Below are 18,549 nucleotides of genomic sequence, written 5' to 3'. Positions count from 1 at the left end.
AAATATTTTATTTTATTTTTTTATTCCTTTACAAAAAGAATAACTCCCACCAAATAGCAAAAAATAACGGGTAATACGATACGTAGAGATCACGATCAATATCGATGTCGTGGTAAAAAATAAATAAATAAATAAAAGAATGCATTTGAATCATTGTAATTTAGAGATTATGTATATTTATAAGGACGAACGAAGAATCTTAGATGCGTCCGACACGTTCCGGTTTCGGATCATATTTGCCTTCGTGGCGGCATCCCGATTCTACGGAACAGCCCCTGTGGTAAGGGTTGGCTCGTTCTTTGCGGCAGTTGGTGGGATGTTGCTTGCTGCAGCCGGGGATCTCGCCCTTACCTATCGCCCCGTAGTCAATCACTGTCCCCTCTGTCTCTTCGGCCGCAAACGCCATCACCACCATCACAGCCATGGCTAATGCCGCAACCCTTTTCCACATCATCATCGTATTCGATGTTCTTATGAATCTCTTGAAGTTTCTTTTTTCTTTTGGTTTTTTTTTTTTTGATGTTGTGTGAATTATCGTGACTGGAAGTATCGATGCTTATATAGCGCAATAAAGGGTGGATGGATGGATGGTTGGCTAAATAAAGGTTTTCGTTTGCATATATATTTTAAATTTATACCACGTGGTATTTCTTTAATATAGATATACCTATATTTGGCGTTTTACCTTATTATTTTTAATCTCTCTAATACAAAAAAAAATTAATATGTTCCCGTTAAATTGATATTCTTTTCCTTTCCTAATATCTAAAAAAAATCATTCTCTATTTTTCAATTTCATATTTAAATATTAATTATTTTCTCATTTTTAATAGCAGAATATCATATTTTATAAGATATTGAATATTTGTTTTTAATTTTCTTATATTTATGCTACTATAGAAAAAATTGTCATCTATTTTCATTAATAACAATAATGTTTTCATTTGAATTTCTTATTTATTTTTTATATAATATATCTAGAGTTCATTATTTAAAATCATAAATTACATCAATAAATTTACTGGTTTTTCATTTTATTTTTTTAGAATGATTTTTCATTTTAATTATTTTTGAACTACATCTTTAAAAATGAGAATTATATAAGAAAACCCTAAAACTGAAAAATTAATTCAGTTTCAAAAAGGTTTTAGAGTTTATTTTTAGAATGATCTTCATTTTGATTGATATTCTTATTTAGAATAATGTTTGAAGAATTATTTTTATTTGAGTTTATAATTATATATTATTATTATTATTCATTTATATTATTTTAGAATACAATTATTTATATTGACTTTTATACTGCATTTTATTTTGATGTAATTTTATACAAAATTTATAAGAATTGAATTTTATATACATCTTATAACGTAATCCGACTAAATTTGAGTCTTTGAGATAACTCTTGATGTTGCATACATTGTAATAGAAGTTTTTAATTAATTAAAATGAAATCGTTTGACAAAAGAAATTAAAAGGGAGAACATTGCGCACCATGCGTAAGTTAGAGGCGATCCTCGTTATAAATGGCAAACCGGTCAGCGCAAGAAGCTCGGTCTGTCCTCCAAGAGGGGTGAAGAATAGTATCTCCAAACCGCCATAGCATAAGCTCGACGAGATCTCCGCGAATCAAAGGGGAGAAAAAGTTCAACCTTTCTCGACGCTCTCTCTGATCGTTCGAAACCCTAATTACAGTCCCCCTTCTGAATTCGACCCTGATCACCAGTTCGATCGGTTTTGATCGAGCGATTCGTCAGGGAGTCGCTATGCCGATCCAAAACCCTCTGGTTTCCTGGGGTTTTAGCGGTTTCCTCTTTTTCCTCGTCTTCTTCTGCACTTTCCCAGGTAAACAGTTTTTCAAATTTTCTCGCTTACCAAACAGATTTCATCTGATCTGATTTGTGATTTTGTCTCCGCTGGTACTGGAATTCTTGGTGATTATGCTGAATGGGGTTTGCTTCTGGCAGAAAACATTTCAACACAGGAAGTTACGTTGGATTCGATTCAGATTTTCACCACACATGATTGGTTCTCAACTAAGCCAACAGTGTACTTTCAGTGTAAAGGAGAGAACAAGACGGTGCTGCCCGATGTGAAGAAAAAGGATGTGCTGTATGGTTTCAAAGGCGAAGAGTCTTGGCAGGTTTGTGTTGGAAAAAAGCCGATAGCTTTCTCACCACGGAGTAGTTGATATGGCTCTGATAGAACTGATCTAGCTATTGATTGATTTTGTTTGGCATTTGGTTATGGCTTCGCAATGTAATGTAATTGTGATAAGAGATGAAGTTTTCCATTGCAATACCTGCCTTTTGGGAAAGCCATGAGAGATTGGGATATCAGAATCATAGATTCTAAAGAACATTTAGATTCAGATATGTTGAGAGAAGAAAGCTGTTAATCTTTTCTGCATCTCTGTTCATGGTGTGCTTTGTTGAAATTTTGCCCTCCAATGTCTGCAAGTCTCTCCTTTTAAACACTTGTCTGAAATGCTTTGATGGGTTTTTTTAATGGTTTCAGCCCCTAACTGAACTTAAAGGGACAAAGTGCAAGAGATGTGGGTTCTATGAAGAAGACACAATCATCAAGTCAAGTGATGTGTTTGACGAGTGGGAGCTTTGCCCTTCTGATTTCACAGCAGAAGGCAAATACACCCACTCCAAAGAAAAAGAACTAAATGTCACTCTCCTTTGCCACGGATGCTCTCACAACACATCAGGTGAATTATCTTTATCTCAACGGGGTTTAGGGTCCTATTATCAGGGTTGATTCAACTGAAAAGAAAAAACATATCGTGTGTGTTTGTAGCTTCGAATGCAGAATCCGGGTCACGAAAGGAAGATGAGAGCAAGAGGATACACCCCGTGATCGTGGTTTTGATAGTGGTAGTGGTTTCAGGTGTAGTGTTGGTGGGGGTTTTGGCAGGGTACAAGTACTGGCAGAGGAAGAAACGGCAACAGGAACAGGCCCGGTTCCTAAAGCTGTTTGAAGATGGAGACGAGATTGAGGATGAGCTCGGGAATACCCTATAACCCGGTCCGAGCCGGAATCACCTCATATATGTACAGCTTCTTGACGATCGCTCACATGGATTTTTGGTTAATCTTTCTTCTCACCGTTTTGTCAAAGGGGCAACGAATACTCGGAATACTGCAGACTCAAGATTCTCATCACTGTCCATACCTTGAGTCGAACCAAATGATATCCGGTTCTGATTTGGTACGATTTTTGTAAAAACTAGAATAAGAAGTGAACCAAGTCCGATAAATACCAAAACTAAAACAAATTATATAAAATGTATATGCGAAAATTAAGCTTCAGTTTTTTTTTTTTAATATTGGATTTTCATTAAAGTTGGTTATAATTTAGTGCAATTTTCATTAAACCAAATAAACAGATGATTTTTTTTTTTTTGATAACCGGGTAATCCCAGGCCCAAAGGGCCCAGACTAATCCCGACCCACACGCACAACCGGCACCACACGTGTGGGATGTGAAGCACCCGAAGGTGGCCGGAGGGGAAATCTCCATACCCTGGGTGTTGAACCCACGACCTCTTGTTCAGAAAGTGGGCTCTCAAACCAACAGAGTTGGGAGAGATCTTCAATACACAGATGATTTGGGTATATGGCTCTACGGAAATGGACATTCCACTTAACACAATCTAAGTAATTTTTATCCCATTCAAAGTTTAATTTACATGAACTCATTTCTCAAATAATTGATGAAATATTCATATTCTATGGCATACACATGAATAAAAATTATGATACTTATAATTTTCTTGAATACATTACACCAAAAAACTAAACATAGACAGAGCCATCTCAAAAATATTTGGGACCAATACAAAATAGAAAAAATCATTTATTAATTATAAATATTAATTTATTATTTTATTATGAAAATTTTAAAATATAAATAATAATAATAATCTAAAAAAAGGAAAAAAATAACGTGATAATAGTCATGATTTTTCTTTTTTAAAAAGTAAATAATTTATAATTATAAATAGTATCTCAGATGTTTGTAATTATACATGACTCTTTTTTTTATTTTTTATATTATATTAATAAGGGATAAACTAAAAAACTTATAATTTTAAAATTTCTTAAAAAACATCTTTTTTTTTAATTAATTATCGTAAACAATCACATATGTATTTTAATTAAAAAAAAAGGACAATCTTTAAGTTTATTTTGGTTTAATATGAAATAGCATGTAAAGTAATATTTTGAAAACTAAAAATTTGAAATCAAAACCAGTAATGATCTTAAAATAAATAAAATGATATCTTCATCTTTTAGATAGTTTTTGTTGGAAAGTTGATGCAGGGCAAGGAGATGCAGCCATTTTTGTTGGCTTTGCAAGTTCCTGGAGATCAGCCGAACACGGCCTTAAAGTTTTTGGGCTTTTAGGCCCATTAAAAACTGCTCTTTAACCGGATCCGGTTTTGAGAATATAAGAACCGGATTCTACTGGAAAAAAATTGCACGGTTTAACAAAAAAAATATAAAAGCCATGACTTTAAGCCAATTTGCAAACTTGTTTTATATAAACGAAATAATTACCAACAAAGTAGAGAGATGCGAGCAAACAGAAGCAAAGAGGATAGATTAAAGTAGCAACGCGAGAGGATCTAGATTTGGACACATGACTGGAGGGGAGCAAGCCAGAGTGCGAGGCGAGGATGAGAGGTGATGTGGTCGTGGAGGCGGATGGAGCGGGTGGCCAAGTCGTAGACGCCCGAGTGGTGAAAGCCTGCAAAGTAGATGGAGTTGGGGACAAGGCCGGGGTACGTGCTCGCCCGTACACAGAAGTGATCGGTCCTAGGTCCGAGGAAAATGCAGAGGTCCCCTATGTCTTCCGTGTAATACCCCTTCCCTTGATCCTTGTCTTCCCTGAACACCATCAACCGCTTGGTCTTGTAACCTTCTGACTTGTCGCCCAAGAACCTGCCCACGTTTCGTTTTTAGGAGTGATCCGGATTATCATTGTTAGAAAACGAAGGTAACGACAGCATACCACCAAATGATGAATAATTCGCCGCAAGGTGATTCCACCATGTGCAGGGTGAATTTGTCGAGATCGGGCTTGGGCACGCCGGGCGAGCCGTGACAGGGCAGTCTCTGGTGGTATTTCACCAACGGGGAGCCGGATTCGGCCAGACCCGACCCACCACTCGGGAGAGTGTTCAAGTAAAACACCCGGTCTCTGTCCGAATACATGACAGATGACATTTTCAATTCCCAAGGGGCTTTGATGTGGGTCCATTCCGAGTCTCCTGGACGGCACAGACTGAGATAAGGTCCAAGGAACTTGACCGCAACCACACAGTCCTCCTCCTTCTCTGGAGGAGACGAGAGAGACACGTTGATGATAAGGTCTCTTCTCTCCTCTGGTTGGATAAGGGGAGGCATGGATATGACCTTGGCAGACGAGCCTGGTCTGAACATGTCGGTGAGACGCACGGTGGAATCGCTCTCGTTCATTAGAGCCACCCATCCCCTCGACGATCCTACCATCTGCAGCTCCTTTGTCAATTCCAAGGCTGGGCTCTTGACCGTCTCTCCCTTCCTCGGATCGTACAGCTTGCAATTGATGGCCTTTTCACCGGACGAAGCCTTTCCCACCACATTCCTGTCCAGAAGGAGATAAGGGGCCGATGTCGACAACATGCGAATCTGTCGTTCGTTGGGGCATCAAAACTCCATCAGCCATACAACCCAGAAAACAACCGATGATTACAAGCCAACCACAACATACCTTGTTCTGCCCCCTCCACTGGAGCCCGTTGCGAACCGAGAGATTGGCAAGCCGAGACATTGTTGTTGAGGAAGACCAAACCAAACCCTAACGCCGAATTGCCCTTCGCCACGACTCGAAGCTCTTAATAATAACCTTCCACTTCCCTCAATTGCAAATTGGGGACCTTTTCCATCTCTCTCCCTCGTTTCCATTTCTGTTCTTCTTTCTCCGTGGTCGACAAGGAACGAATCCCATATTTTCTTTTCCTCGCCTTCCTCCACGCCTTCGGCCATGAAAGAAAACCGATTTTGATAAAGAAAGATTCGTCTTCAACACCATAATAACAAATATTTATTAATATGTTAAGAAAATCTAATAAAATATTTTTTAATATACTATAAGCGTAATATCAACATTAACCCAAACAAATGGAAATTCGCACTGCTGCCTCTAGCGAAATGGTTAGATAATACAATTTAACATTTAATTGTTATAAATAATATCAGTAAAGTATTTCCGTAAAAAAGATATATAGATTTATTAAATGCACATACATACATACATACATAAGATACAAACATACATAGACAAATGAAGATATATATATATATATATACACTCAATTATTTTAGGAGTTTTCTAATGTAAAATAAATAAAAAAACTCAAGTCCATTACATTAACATTTCCTGCATCCATAACTTCTACTTCTTTCAAACCTTAAAAACTTGTATAAATCATGAGTTGTAATGATGATAGAATATTCTTCACGAAGAAACATAGCACATCACCTTCCTCATCATCATCTTCAGATATTCTCCTCTCCCCCGAACGGTAAGACCAAATCTTTCGCTAGCTGTGGATCTCTCTCCTGCAGATGATACCTTCTCCCATGGCCAGTTGCTTCCCCTTCAAATCCTCTCTCATCTCCCCATCTCTCCTCGCTCCTCCGCTCATTCCCGCGACGCTTCAATCCTTCCAAAAGAGAGATTCAATGGCGACGAAAACACCCAAAAACATGACAAGAACCCTTCTTGCTCCGATGGGGACCGCCGTTCTTGAAAAACACGACGGCGTTTTCCAAGAAACGACGGGGTGAAGGCGAGATTTTCAGCCACTACTTACTTATCAGTTACATTTTATGCAATAAACAATAATTATGGTTTTAAAGCTAAAGTAAAATTTTCATTTACTCCTACAGAACGTTTTTTAAGGTTTTTTTATACGGAGAAATTAATAATAGTTTAGTAATAAATATATGATGGTGACGGAGATTCAATTCAATAGGTTTATGCCATAAAAAAATAAGGTATAAAGAGATTATTTAAACTTTAATAAAAAAAAGAAAAAACGATCAAATTCAAAGGCAAATGTTTATTGCAATAGAAGATTATCATTTATCTACAAATTGTCTTATACAAACTATTTACTTATAATCATAAAAAAAAATATTCGCATAAATAACCATAAAAATTATAGATATAATTGACAGATTTTATAGTTTTTGGAATTTAATTTGTAACCATGATTTTATCAAAATATTATCATTTTAATCATTATAGTTAACATTTTTAATTGTAATAAAATTCTATAAAATAAAGATGAAAATTTGATGATGATATAATATGATCATCTATTTTTTAAATCTATTTTACATGTCTAATAATTAGTTCAACTAAATTTTAAAATTCTGTTTTTGATTTTAATATTATTTTAAATATATATAACTAATACCAAAAAAATTATATAACAAATTAATTTTTTAAAAAAATATAATAATCTACTCGTATTTTTTATTCTATATGATCATCTATTTCTAAATCTAATTTACATGTCTAATAATTAGTGATAATCTAATCAAACTATATATAATTATTAAAAATATTAATTTACCAATAATAATTAATTTTCACATGGATAATAAGGCTAAAACCCCTAAAAAAACCTCCAACTTGCAAAAATATATACAAATCAACTTTCAATTTGAAAAACTGTCATTCAATCCCCGAACTTGTAACCTGTCAAAGAATAAAACCTCAAACTTGCAAATTATTGTTCTAATAAACCTTTGACCGGTTTGACCACAATTTCAAACGATCGGAAATCCACGTATTGACGGATTGCTGATGTCATTTTTTAAATTGAAATTGATAACGTGTATAAGATGACATCAGCAATCCGTTAATACGTAGATTTCCGATCGCCTGAAATTGTGGTCAAACCGGTCAAAAGTTTATTATAGCAATAATTTGCAAGTTCGAGGTTTTATTCAGTAGCAAAGTAGCAAATTACAAGTTCAGAGATTGAATGATAGTTTTTCAAATTGAAGATTTATTTGTATATATTTTTGCAAGGTAAAGATTTTTTTAGGGATTTTATCCAGATAATAAAGTGAATATTTAGGTATATTCAACACAATCCTTTAAATACAACTATTTATATATTTAGATTTTGGGAATACACAAAATTTTGGTCCAAAATCCAAATCACCACAAAAATACTAACCGTTTTGATAATATATATATTTGACCATAATTACGAACCAAATTCAATATAAAAATCAAACGATTATAATTTTTCTAAATTCAAAAAAACTGAATTTACCTGAACTAAAATAAATAAAAAATTTTAAAAAATTTACCAATGAAAAACCAGAATCCGAATCCAAACATAATCAAAATAGCACCGAACCTAATCACAGCGAGATTGATTAAAAAAAAAAACTAATGGTTACAATCTTTTTATATCCGAACCGAAAACCAAGCTGACCACACGTAACCCAAGATATTCCCTTAAGACAACAAACTTAAAAGCCAACCTATACATGGTTTTTTTTAATCAGCATCAACCTCCACCACCAATTGCAATTAAGTCTCTGACAAACTAAATAAGTTTTTAGAGTTTAAGAAAAGAGAGCAAATCTCAGCATTCTCAGACATAAATAAAACAAAAACAAAGACAGTCGATCTGGGGAAGAAGAAGACGAAGCATACATGGTACAATGGCGGCCAGGACCAACAGCCAATCAAGGCGACTCGCTACCTTTGACTTCGAAATCGTCATCGACAGGACTCCTGTCATCTCTCGGGCTGCTGCGCCCATTGGCTTCGGCCGGGCTTTCGCCTCGAGGGCTGCCTTTCCCTCGGGGACTCCCCCCATCTTCAGAGTCCAAACCTTCTTGCTTCTGATGTTTCGGAGGAGAAGCAGGACTGCTGTCTCTAGCCCTCGGGCTGTGTTCCTCACGGGGCGACGGGCTACGTTCCTTTCCTCTTGGCGATGGAGAATCCGCCATCGATTTTGGACTACGTGATCTTTCCACAGGGGACCTTGACCGACTAGTTTTGAAAATAACATCAGTCTACAGCTCAAACACGAGCACAAAATAGTTGAAAACTAGAAAGGAGGGACGAGAAACCAACCTGTAGCTACGACCTCGGCTGTAGCTACGGCTACGGCTTCGGCTAAGGCTTCTGCTCCTGCTTGGACTTCTTCTGCGACGAGGAGATCGAGATCTCACAGGAGACCTTGAGTAACTTCCATCACGCCTAAAACCATAAATAAAAAACGAAATGAGACGTTGAAAGGATTAGAACTATGCAAAACAAGGTTCTCACCCAAAAAAGAAAGAGAGAGGATGTGAGAAAGAGAGAGACGAGTACTTCAGCTTCTTCGGACTGTTATTGCAGTTTCTCTCGATATGTCCCCTTTCACCACAGCGGTAACATTTGTTCTTCCAGTCTCCGGCCGTGCAGTCTCGAGCCCAATGACCATCGACACCGCAGTTGAAACAGCGACCAGACCCAGGAGGTGGGCCCCTACCACCGTAATCTCGGGAACCACGAGGTGCCTACCGTAAAATACAAGATTTGCATCGACTTAGTACTAGTAATTCTCATTTACATTACATGTTAACACATTGCGAAAAGGAGTTAGATATATCAACAAACAACTCACTCACCCCTCGTGAAAACTCCACAACGATGCGACTTCCATCATAGTCCCGTCCATCCAAGTAATGCCTCGCGTCATCAGCATCACGAGGATCACTAAATTCCTGTTGTCAACAGGAAAGCACGAATTCCAGATACATAATATTTGTCCGAATCACAGTTTCTACCAAATTATGACCAATTAAATCAATCAGGAGCTAGAGAAAAAAGAAGAGAGGTACTACTACTTACAACAAAAGCATAGTCGCGCTTCATATCCACATCACGCACTCTGCGGAAATTGTTGCCAGAAAAGTAAGGCCATCGTTACTTAAGGAACTTCTAAACACCAGTTTGAGATCTTGGCCATTTCCAATTTCCACTAAAACACGCAATAAGACAACAAACAGAATCGCCGACGGCAACTATACACCTGGTGAGAATTCCCACCAATACCACCAAGGCAACCCGACCCATTCATCAAACACCTCCAGGTTAAGGCCAAAACCCCGGAAACCTTCAACAAGATCATTCCAGTTAAAAAAAAACACTAAACCTAGCTCCAGAAGTTTCCCACAGATGCAAAATCAACTAACAGAAAGTAGCAAGACCAATAAGCCAAAAAGAAGAAAAACCCTAAAAGATCGTAACATCAACTTGGAGTGCGTTTCTCTCACGCCACCGAAAAACAAATTCATCATATAATAATCCATAAACTGTAGTAGAAAAGAAAAAAGGGAGGTTTGTGAAATAAATCAAAAAAGGATTTTTGTTTCAAAAATGAAATCAAAATTACCATCAACCCTCAAACACAAAAACTTTCAAGTATTTCATCCACAGATGGAATCAATGATTAGATACCTCCCATATCGGCTAAACAGCCGTTCTAGGTCTCGGGTGCGAGTTCTGGATGACAAGTGGCCAACATAGAGACGATTATTCCCGTAACGATCGTCATAACGAGGCATTTTCAAGCTGTAACAAGGTAGAACAAAATCCACAACATTATGAGGGCAAATCGCCGAATCACCAAACTACAAAACCTAAAATTTCACCAAATTCAGGCCTATACGAAAACAAAATCCATAGTAATCTTCGAAATAGCACATGAACAGTGGACACATGCCCAAATGAATCAAATCACAACCAAACTTCTCCCATCCCACGCGAACAATGAAGTCAAATAACACATCTTTTAAAACTTCTCCAATCCGAAACCTTCACGAACGACACAACACCAAACCGCGAAGGGAAACAAAAGGCTAAAAACAACACCATTGAAAGGTTGAACCCGTATAAGAACCCTAATTTCAAACCTAAAATACCACAAATTCGAAGCAAGAAACCCAATTTGGAAGAATCCATACCTGAAGAAACAAAGTCGGTGCAACACTCGGCAACCCTAATCTCGAAGTGAAGAGGAGGAACGCGTGAGAGCGTCTCAGCCCTGAGCTTATAAACTGAGTTTAGAAGAAACCGACAAGTATCAACGGCTGCGATTCGCTGGAGCCTTTTAAACTAACGGTCAGGATTCAATATTAACGTTAGAAGGAATTTACGAAAATGCCATTACGATTTTTTTTTTTTTGCCTTTATTGGGCCTCCTTGTTACGCCCATTGTTTTTTTGGGCTGCAATAAATGGAATAAAATCTTATATTTATCTACTAATTTAGAAGTATATCCAGCTTTAATTGGATAATAACATAGGGTGACAAAATTGGATAGTCCATAAAACGTCCTGAACCTGATCTTTTAATGAAAATATATAATAAAAAAATCATGATAATTTTTTTAATGACAACAATTCTTGTACTTGAAAATTTTAAAATAATAAAACCGAGTGCTGCAAGTATAAATCGGAACAAAATAAAATCAATTAAGAGGTTGAATTCTAAAGTTTAGAGTTTAAATAAAATTTTAATAGATCAACTAAAGAATAACTATTTAATTAGAGTAAAAGATTAATTAGTAAAACATTAAAAAAAATCTTTTATAGAAAAAGAAATATTAAATGCAAACAAGTTAAAGTTGAATTACAATTTTTCCTTTGGACAAATACACCATTAAATTAAATAACAACAAAATAAATACAAATACATAATTTATCTCGAAAAAAAAAAACAAATTGCTGAACCTCAATTTTAAATATAATAAATTCCCCTGAAATCAGTTTCTTCTTCTTTATCTTCTTCACCTCCGCTTGTTCTTGCTTCCGATCAACAACGTGAAATAGAACAGAACCCTAAAGAAGAATCCCCAAGCAATGGTGATCCAAAAGCAATCCCATTTTCCGAGATCCGTTATCCCTTGCTGCTTCAGAATGTCGATCCCCGTCGTCACACACGTCTCCGCCGTCACATTGATCCCCAAAACGCTGCTCATGCTGCTCAGAAGCCGCGTCTTCACCGCCAACGGAGCTTGACCTAACGGAGAATTGTCGAACATCTGAATCCCACGGACGAAGCACTTCGTCGGATCCTCGAATTCGTTCTGAAGAACACCTTCGTACGGGTATTTCACGAGGGAGATGTAGTGGAACCAGATCCAGTAGAGAGGGATTCGGTCTCTGGAGATGAAGAATCCGGAGAAGAGAAGGAAATACGCGAGGATCGCGACGACGACGGTGAATCCAAGCATGACGTGAGAGACGACGCCGGAGAGGAATGTGACGAAGGAGCTTCCGGCCCAGAAGGAGGCGAGGATGGTGAGGAAGAAGTAGAGGAACCCATTTCCGCCGCCAGCGAGTCCGACGGCCCAGTAGGTCGTGGCGGCGAAGCTGAGAGAGAGGACGATGAGTGAAGGGATTGAGATTATGGACTGAGCCAGGACATAGGAGGATCTCCGGTAAGCATTATACGCTGTTTCTCTCATGAATATGTATCGTTCTTGCAGGAACACTGGGATTGCTTCTGCGCAGGTGTAGAAGGTCGTGGACATGGCGAAGGCGAAGAACCCTAGACGTTCTTGAACCCCTTTTGGGGAACTGTCGAGTTTCCAGAAGATAGTGGCGAGGATGATTCCGGTGACTAGAACGGCTCCTAGACGGATTCCGAAGAGCTCGGGTTGTCTTCTCGAGTTCAGCAGTGCTCGCTTCGCTATGACGATCATCTCGATCCAATATGGATTTGCAAATGTCGGAACTGAGGATGTTAGGTTTGAGCCATTTTTCTTTGCTCCGGACACGAGTTTCCCCCGTGAAATGCTCGCACTTATCGCGTCTTTGAGCGAGACATTGGTGTTTCTGTTCTGGTTCTTGCTGCTGCAGCTGCTGCAGCTGCTGCTGCTGTTCTTCGTCCTCCATTGCTTGTGGAACTCGACTAGAGTTTTGGTTCCTTCTGGTGAATCTTCTAGTTCACGGATTAGATCGAGTGCAAACTCAGTTTTATTCTCGTTTTCAGGGATTGGATGACCGAATTCTGCGAAAAACCGAGGGAGATTTTCTGGTGAGCCGCTATAAACGGTGTTTCCGCGGGAAAGGAAGATTAACCTGTCGAGCAAGCCCAAGATTCGGTAACTTGGCTGATGGATCGACATGATAACAATGCTCCCACTCTGTGCTATTCTCTGAAGCACTTTGACCACCATGAAAGCACTGGTAGAGTCAAGCCCGGAAGTCGGTTCATCGAGGAAGAGGATAATCGGGTCATGGATTATGTCGGTACCTATTGAAACCCGTCTCCGCTCTCCTCCCGAGACTCCTCGGTGACCCTCATCCCCGATGATGGTTTTTGCAGCGCTTCTCAGCCCTAACTGGTCGATCAGAGCTTGGACCCGGGCCGCCTTCTTTTTCTTGGACAGCGTACGAGGAAGCCTGAACTCTGCAGAGAACATTAGGGTTTCCTCCACAGTAAGCATAGGGAAGAGAAGGTCGTCTTGCATCACATAAGCTGATATGACTTTCTGCAAACTCGACTCGAGAACTTCCCCATTTAAGGTGATAGATCCTCGGAGACTCTCCTTGGCAATTCGGTTGGCTAATGCATCGATCAGCGTCGATTTCCCCGACCCACTTGCCCCAAGAACGGCCATGATCTCCCCGTCTTGAGCTTCACCCGATCATGTCTTCAAGAGCTTTCTACCAAACATACTGAAAAAGAAAATAATTCCACTGATCCAAAAGAGCCCGTGAACTGAAACAGCTCGAAAAATCCGATCTTTTGCCAATTTTCAAAGCTCGAACTCGTCATCCCTAAGTGCCAATGCAGCAGCCTCTTCCTCTTCATCCAGCAGGACCTTACTATTGCCTGCCCAATCATTTGCATCAGAACCTGAAGCTGAATTCCCGCAACAAGGTGAGAACTCGAACTTCTTCCCTGTCTTCACACTGTAAGTCAGGTCGTTAAAGGAAAGAACAAAGGGGGAAGAAGATACAGAAGAAGTGGGAACCGAGCTCCAGGCATTGGAGGTGACATTGACATCCATGGCCTGATGACGACGATGGGCACTATGGTCATCCGGAGAACCCTCCACGCGCATCAGAAGCTCTGCCAGCGTGGCGGATACCCTTGGTGTGCCCCTTCTAGGGCAACTCTGGGGCTCCATTGATGTCTGGTCAAGGTAAAACAGGGGGAGATCATGACGGGAAACTCGCCTGGCCGGAGATATTTTCCCGAGTAGACCAGACATTTGGGTGAGCAAATCTTTAGGGTTCCGGTTTTAAGCTTCTGAACTGAACCCACAGAGAAAAAATGTAAATGGAAACGAAAACATTATATAGGACTTTAGATGGAGGAAGAAGAGATGGAACAGAAGGGTCAATTTGGTTGGTGATCTCTTAAGTATCTAACAATTGAGTAGGTGAGAGGAGTTGTGCAAACCTTCGTCACTTTCTAAACTTGAAAAATGTTATGCCTATTTCTTGGGGCTTAAGGCACTTTTTTCCGGGGGAAATGCAGTCCAAATAATTTTATTCCGAACATAGAAAACCCCATGAAAATGCTAAATTATCATATCATAATCCCACTTGCCATATGCGCCTATGGTCTAAGGCTTCTCCAATAGTTTTCGTTTCATGATTTATTAAAAAATACTAAATATACGTATAGGTGTACAGTAATATACCAAAAAAAATGGAAAAAAAGGGTCGCCATAAAATCAGGAGGCGGCTTCTAAGGCTACACGAAGGCGATTGGATATTTATTTATTCATAAAATAAAATAAAGCCTAACGTGAAGAAATAGAAAACCGGAAACCCCGTTTGGTCAGGCTGCTGCATCTGCTCCTCACCTCTAAAAACTATACACGTCTTTCTTTCCACGGTCCAATCCATTTCCCACAAGAAATCTCTAACCATTTCTCAATTTCAATCCATACAACATTCAAACCCATCGACCGAAATTCAGGGCTTCACACCGAAAATATCATCAATGTGCTCGAAATCTCGTCCAAGGAAACAAGAAGCAGAGAATATATAAAGAATTTCAATATGATGTATCAAAAAGAGAAATGATAGTTATTATCCTCTAACAAAATATCATTCCAAAACTTACTAAACAAGCATATGATGGTTGTTAAGGGAAGTTTAGACCCGAAACCGGTAGGTTAGAAGACTTAAAACTATATAATCGATGCCGATACAAACCAGATTATCACATTAATATAATCTCAAAACCCTATTTTACTAGAATCCAATCCAACAAACCCTCTTACTTGGAATGCATCAGAGAGTTTCAAGAACATACCTCTGAAGCTTTGAGGATGTTCATCTCATCTCATAGATGCAAAGGTCCAACCTTTTTCTCAAATCAACACCAAGGCAGCTCGGTAGAACGAAAGAATCGTGCTTTCTAGCTGGATTCTATTAAAGATTACCGACGTACAGCCAAGAATCGAAAGCAAGAAACATAGACATACCTGGGGAAAGAACAACACAGGTTCTTGTTTCTTGATTCTCTGCTGGTCCATAATAGAATGCTCCGGCCATTCCTGTATAATCCCTGTGTATATAACCGAAGACCGGCCCAAACTGATGGGACAAATTTCAACTTCTCGATGCATTAGCACTATGGAGATCAGATAAACGATTCCAGAGTCGAAAAGCATCAAGCCAATCACTCAAGAGAAATGCTTGCAAAACAGCTATGATTGACACAAAAACGATTCCACAAACTCTTAACATGAAGATAATCCCCTCTAAGTTCTTACAAAATAACCCGTAATGAAACCCATCAGCATTTAAATATATTCTACATGCATCTAATCCTTTTCTTGGTCACAGAGTTTTGATTTCCAATCAGAAACCAAATCAACAGACGCAGTTGAGAGGCATAGAAAGGAATTCGATGTAAAGAGAAAAACAAAATTTAACAAAAGAAAGAACAATACTGAGCAACATCAGAGATGTGGCAAGACATCATGTCTTCAAGAGCTTTCTACCAAACATACTGAAAAAGAAAATAATTCCACTGATCCAAAAGAGCCCGTGAACTGAAACAGCTCGAAAAATCCGATCTTTTGCCAATTTTCAAAGCTCGAACTCGTCATCCCTAAGTGCCAATGCAGCAGCCTCTTCCTCTTCATCATCGATAGCAAGGTATTCGTTCTTCTCCTCTGGCCTAAACATATAGAACATCACCATATAGAAGGCAAGACTAACTGCCTCCTCTGCAGCAAAGCTCACCCACTGATACTTATAAGCAGCAATGGTCTTAAGGGCAAACACCACAATTCTCGTGAAATACAAATACCCGATCACGACGATATAGAATTGCCTGAACAATGTCAATTTAGCCAAGTTTTTGGCGGCTTTACCATCGGTTTTGGATGTCTCCCTCAATGATCTGATCGACCACACGATGGGGAAGATGATGGCACAGCAGCAGATGATATCGACAAGCAAGAACACTTGGTTCCACGTAACCCAATCCTTGATAAAGGGTCCAGTTTCTCCGATCACGATCGAAGCAATGTTAGCTAGAACCTGGAGGGGAATCACGATCATCAACACGTTCTTCTCCTTCTCCTGCAAAAAGGGCTTCAAAAACGACCAGCCAGTCCCGATCAGGATGATCACGGTGAAGAGCAGAACCACACGAATGAATTGGAAGATGTAGAAGAGGATGTCCCATCCATGAGGAGTTCCCGTGACTTTCACGTAATGCTTGTCTTCAGCGGCGCAGATCAGATTCAGCGACTTGATCAGAAGAAGACCCGCCATGAGAAGATGGATCCGATGAACGACACGCTTGTTGGTCCAGCAAATGTAGCCCCAGAAACCTAGGAAGGAGATGTAACACAGGAAGAAAAGGAAGTACAGAGACGGCAACTGGGTCAACCCTGCGGGCAAATAATCCCTAGATCCGTTCGGATCCTTGTTGAACATCTCTGTCCGAACCGCCATGGAAACCTTTGTCTCCGGAGCGCAATTCGCAAAAAACAGAGAGTACTCGTCCGGAGAAGTGACTGGGTATGACTGGTTGAAGCGCGAATTCGGAGGAGGAGAGAGATCTCTGAAGGAGAAGAGATGGATCACGTGGCTCGAATCGAGGACGCAGAATCTAGGGTCCTGCTGGATGTCGAGGAGGACCTGGAGAAGCGACTCGTCAGAGAGAAGGAAGAACCCTAGACGAGATGGGTCCGCGTTCGTGACGACGGAGGAGGCGACGACGGATACGGAGGAGACGGAGACGGTGACATGGCCGGTGTGCGTGAATCCGAACTTCTCGAAGAGGATCATCGGACGAGCATCGTCGGAGATGACAAGGGACTTTATCTCCGCCGTGGTCAAAGGAACGACGGCGAGAAATGCGGCGGTGAAGAGGAGAAAGACGCCGGAGAAGGGCATTATCGTCATTTTGGTTGGTCGGTGACGTTGTTGACAGCCGGCGAAGCAATTAGGCGTAGATGCAAGTCCAACCTATTTTAAATCTCGGATCTGATCGCTGTACAGTGCACTTCGTGGTTGCTTTTACCTACGACGTCGTTTAACGATAAGTTCGGGAATCCAACGACGTCGTTTCAGATCCATATCGTCATAGAATCATAAACTTTTTTTTTGTTAATGGGCTTCCTTATAACACAATTACAAAAAGCCTAATACAATGTTTTATTCCTCTTATAGGCCCAATATCTTAGACGACGCCGTTTACAAAAAGCCCAATACAATGAATATCAAACCTATCCGATGCAAGATTTACAAATCTTATTACATATGTGATAGGATCCGGAAAACTTGTAAAAATTTGTTATTGGAAGTTATTATTATGAAAAGAAAATACAAAATATAAAGAGAGTAAATTATAGAAATATAGCTTACAAGAATGTAAAGATAATTCTACTTAATTGTGGGATATATATATATATATATATATAAAGAAGAAGGATCCGTAGGTATACTTCAATTACGCCCAGTTAACCATGAGATATGGACCAAACATATCTTTGACCAGGTCAGCTCGAGTAGACCAGCTTTGACTTCTGCCATGAGACATTGAACGTGTCTGCTTCGTTGCTTAATTTAATTCCACACCCCCATTATCAATGAAGACATTTTTTTATAAAAAAAAAATTATACGTATCAAACTATATTTTATGAATTTTACGAACTTTAATTATTTTTTTAATTGAGCAATGACTATGATATGAATATAGATCGAAACACGAAAGATAATTGATGGAAGGTTCAAAAAATTTCTAACGACCGTTGAATCAAGTGTAGAACTTGTTCTAATCGCAAAAACGTCCTAAATCCAATCCAAACATGACTAGAAAACAATTAGAAATAAAGAAATTTGAATGTGTAATGTTTAAAAAGTCTTAATTGGCTTTTATAGTTTTCATGATGAAAATGTGAAAAGAAACTTAGACTAGTTTAAATGCTGTTTTTGTACCATGGTCGGCTTCGATCTAGCTTAGTATATATATATATATATATATAT

At 39.1% G+C, this 18,549-nt stretch overlaps 5 protein-coding genes across 7 annotated transcripts; 1 reads left to right on the top strand and 4 right to left on the bottom strand.

Moving 5' to 3' along the window:
- The first annotated feature begins 1,560 nt into the window (after window positions 1-1,560).
- LOC104806513 lies at window positions 1,561-3,317 on the top strand. The gene is made up of 4 exons (XM_010531455.2): window positions 1,561-1,845; window positions 1,968-2,143; window positions 2,518-2,716; window positions 2,806-3,317. Exons 1-4 carry the CDS (start codon window positions 1,767-1,769, stop codon window positions 3,027-3,029), a joined length of 678 nt encoding a protein of 225 aa, XP_010529757.1. The 5' UTR covers window positions 1,561-1,766; the 3' UTR covers window positions 3,030-3,317.
- A 1,183-nt stretch (window positions 3,318-4,500) lies between these two features.
- Window positions 4,501-6,810, bottom strand: LOC104806512. Of its 2 annotated transcripts, XM_010531454.2 has the most exons (4): window positions 6,535-6,810; window positions 5,764-6,028; window positions 5,023-5,681; window positions 4,501-4,952 (listed from the first exon to the last, which is right to left on the bottom strand). In XM_010531454.2, the coding sequence occupies exons 2-4, from the start codon at window positions 5,821-5,823 to the stop codon at window positions 4,637-4,639; spliced, it is 1,035 nt and encodes a 344-aa protein (XP_010529756.1). In that variant the 5' UTR covers window positions 5,824-6,028; window positions 6,535-6,810; the 3' UTR covers window positions 4,501-4,636. The 2 variants fall into 2 exon arrangements, with proteins under 2 accessions (XP_010529756.1, XP_010529755.1); XM_010531453.1 differs by lacking the exon at window positions 6,535-6,810 and having other exon boundaries at window positions 5,764-6,072.
- Window positions 6,811-8,508: 1,698 nt separating this feature from the next.
- On the bottom strand, window positions 8,509-11,113 carry LOC104806511 (serine/arginine-rich splicing factor RS2Z33-like). 2 transcript variants are annotated; one of them, XM_010531451.1, is made up of 7 exons: window positions 11,040-11,113; window positions 10,534-10,647; window positions 9,925-9,964; window positions 9,702-9,797; window positions 9,403-9,590; window positions 9,163-9,288; window positions 8,509-9,078 (listed from the first exon to the last, which is right to left on the bottom strand). In XM_010531451.1, the coding sequence occupies exons 2-7, from the start codon at window positions 10,638-10,640 to the stop codon at window positions 8,769-8,771; spliced, it is 867 nt and encodes a 288-aa protein (XP_010529753.1). In that variant the 5' UTR covers window positions 10,641-10,647; window positions 11,040-11,113; the 3' UTR covers window positions 8,509-8,768. The 2 variants fall into 2 exon arrangements, with proteins under 2 accessions (XP_010529753.1, XP_010529754.1); XM_010531452.1 differs by lacking the exon at window positions 11,040-11,113 and having other exon boundaries at window positions 9,925-10,189.
- Window positions 11,114-11,762: 649 nt separating this feature from the next.
- LOC104806509 (ABC transporter G family member 20-like) lies at window positions 11,763-14,616 on the bottom strand. The gene is given in 2 exon segments (XM_010531448.2): window positions 11,763-13,744; window positions 13,907-14,616. Coding segments are annotated over 2 exon segments (2,274 nt in total). The 5' UTR covers window positions 14,300-14,616; the 3' UTR covers window positions 11,763-11,863.
- Window positions 14,617-15,770: 1,154 nt separating this feature from the next.
- Window positions 15,771-17,540, bottom strand: LOC104806510 (protein GPR107-like). Its single transcript, XM_010531449.2, has one exon. The coding sequence runs from the start codon at window positions 17,463-17,465 to the stop codon at window positions 16,137-16,139; it is 1,329 nt and encodes a 442-aa protein (XP_010529751.1). The 5' UTR covers window positions 17,466-17,540; the 3' UTR covers window positions 15,771-16,136.
- Between the last annotated feature and the right edge of the window lie 1,009 nt (window positions 17,541-18,549).

This window comes from Tarenaya hassleriana, unplaced genomic scaffold, assembly GCF_000463585.1.
Source record: "Tarenaya hassleriana unplaced genomic scaffold, ASM46358v1 Cleome12, whole genome shotgun sequence".
Lineage (NCBI taxonomy): Eukaryota > Viridiplantae > Streptophyta > Magnoliopsida > Brassicales > Cleomaceae > Tarenaya > Tarenaya hassleriana.
The sequence above is the reverse complement of the archived record's forward strand: the minus strand, read 5'-3'. Positions and strand labels throughout refer to the sequence as shown.

Coding starts and splice junctions, on each gene's coding strand:
- LOC104806513 (XM_010531455.2), top strand. CDS start 1,767: ATGCCGATCCAAAACCCTCTGGTTTCCTGGGGTTTTAGCGGTTTCCTC. Junction 1,846..1,967: donor CTTCTTCTGCACTTTCCCAG/GTAAACAGTTTT, acceptor TGCTTCTGGCAG/AAAACATTTCAACACAGGAA. Junction 2,717..2,805: donor ATGCTCTCACAACACATCAG/GTGAATTATCTT, acceptor GTGTGTTTGTAG/CTTCGAATGCAGAATCCGGG.
- LOC104806512 (XM_010531454.2), bottom strand. CDS start 5,823: ATGTCTCGGCTTGCCAATCTCTCGGTTCGCAACGGGCTCCAGTGGAGG. Junction 5,682..5,763: donor AGTGGAGGGGGCAGAACAAG/GTATGTTGTGGT, acceptor AACGAACGACAG/ATTCGCATGTTGTCGACATC. Junction 4,953..5,022: donor GAATTATTCATCATTTGGTG/GTATGCTGTCGT, acceptor AAACGTGGGCAG/GTTCTTGGGCGACAAGTCAG.
- LOC104806511 (XM_010531451.1), bottom strand. CDS start 10,640: ATGCCTCGTTATGACGATCGTTACGGGAATAATCGTCTCTATGTTGGC. Junction 9,798..9,924: donor AGCGCGACTATGCTTTTGTT/GTAAGTAGTAGT, acceptor TGTTGACAACAG/GAATTTAGTGATCCTCGTGA. Junction 9,289..9,402: donor AACAGTCCGAAGAAGCTGAA/GTACTCGTCTCT, acceptor TTATGGTTTTAG/GCGTGATGGAAGTTACTCAA.
- LOC104806510 (XM_010531449.2), bottom strand. CDS start 17,465: ATGACGATAATGCCCTTCTCCGGCGTCTTTCTCCTCTTCACCGCCGCA.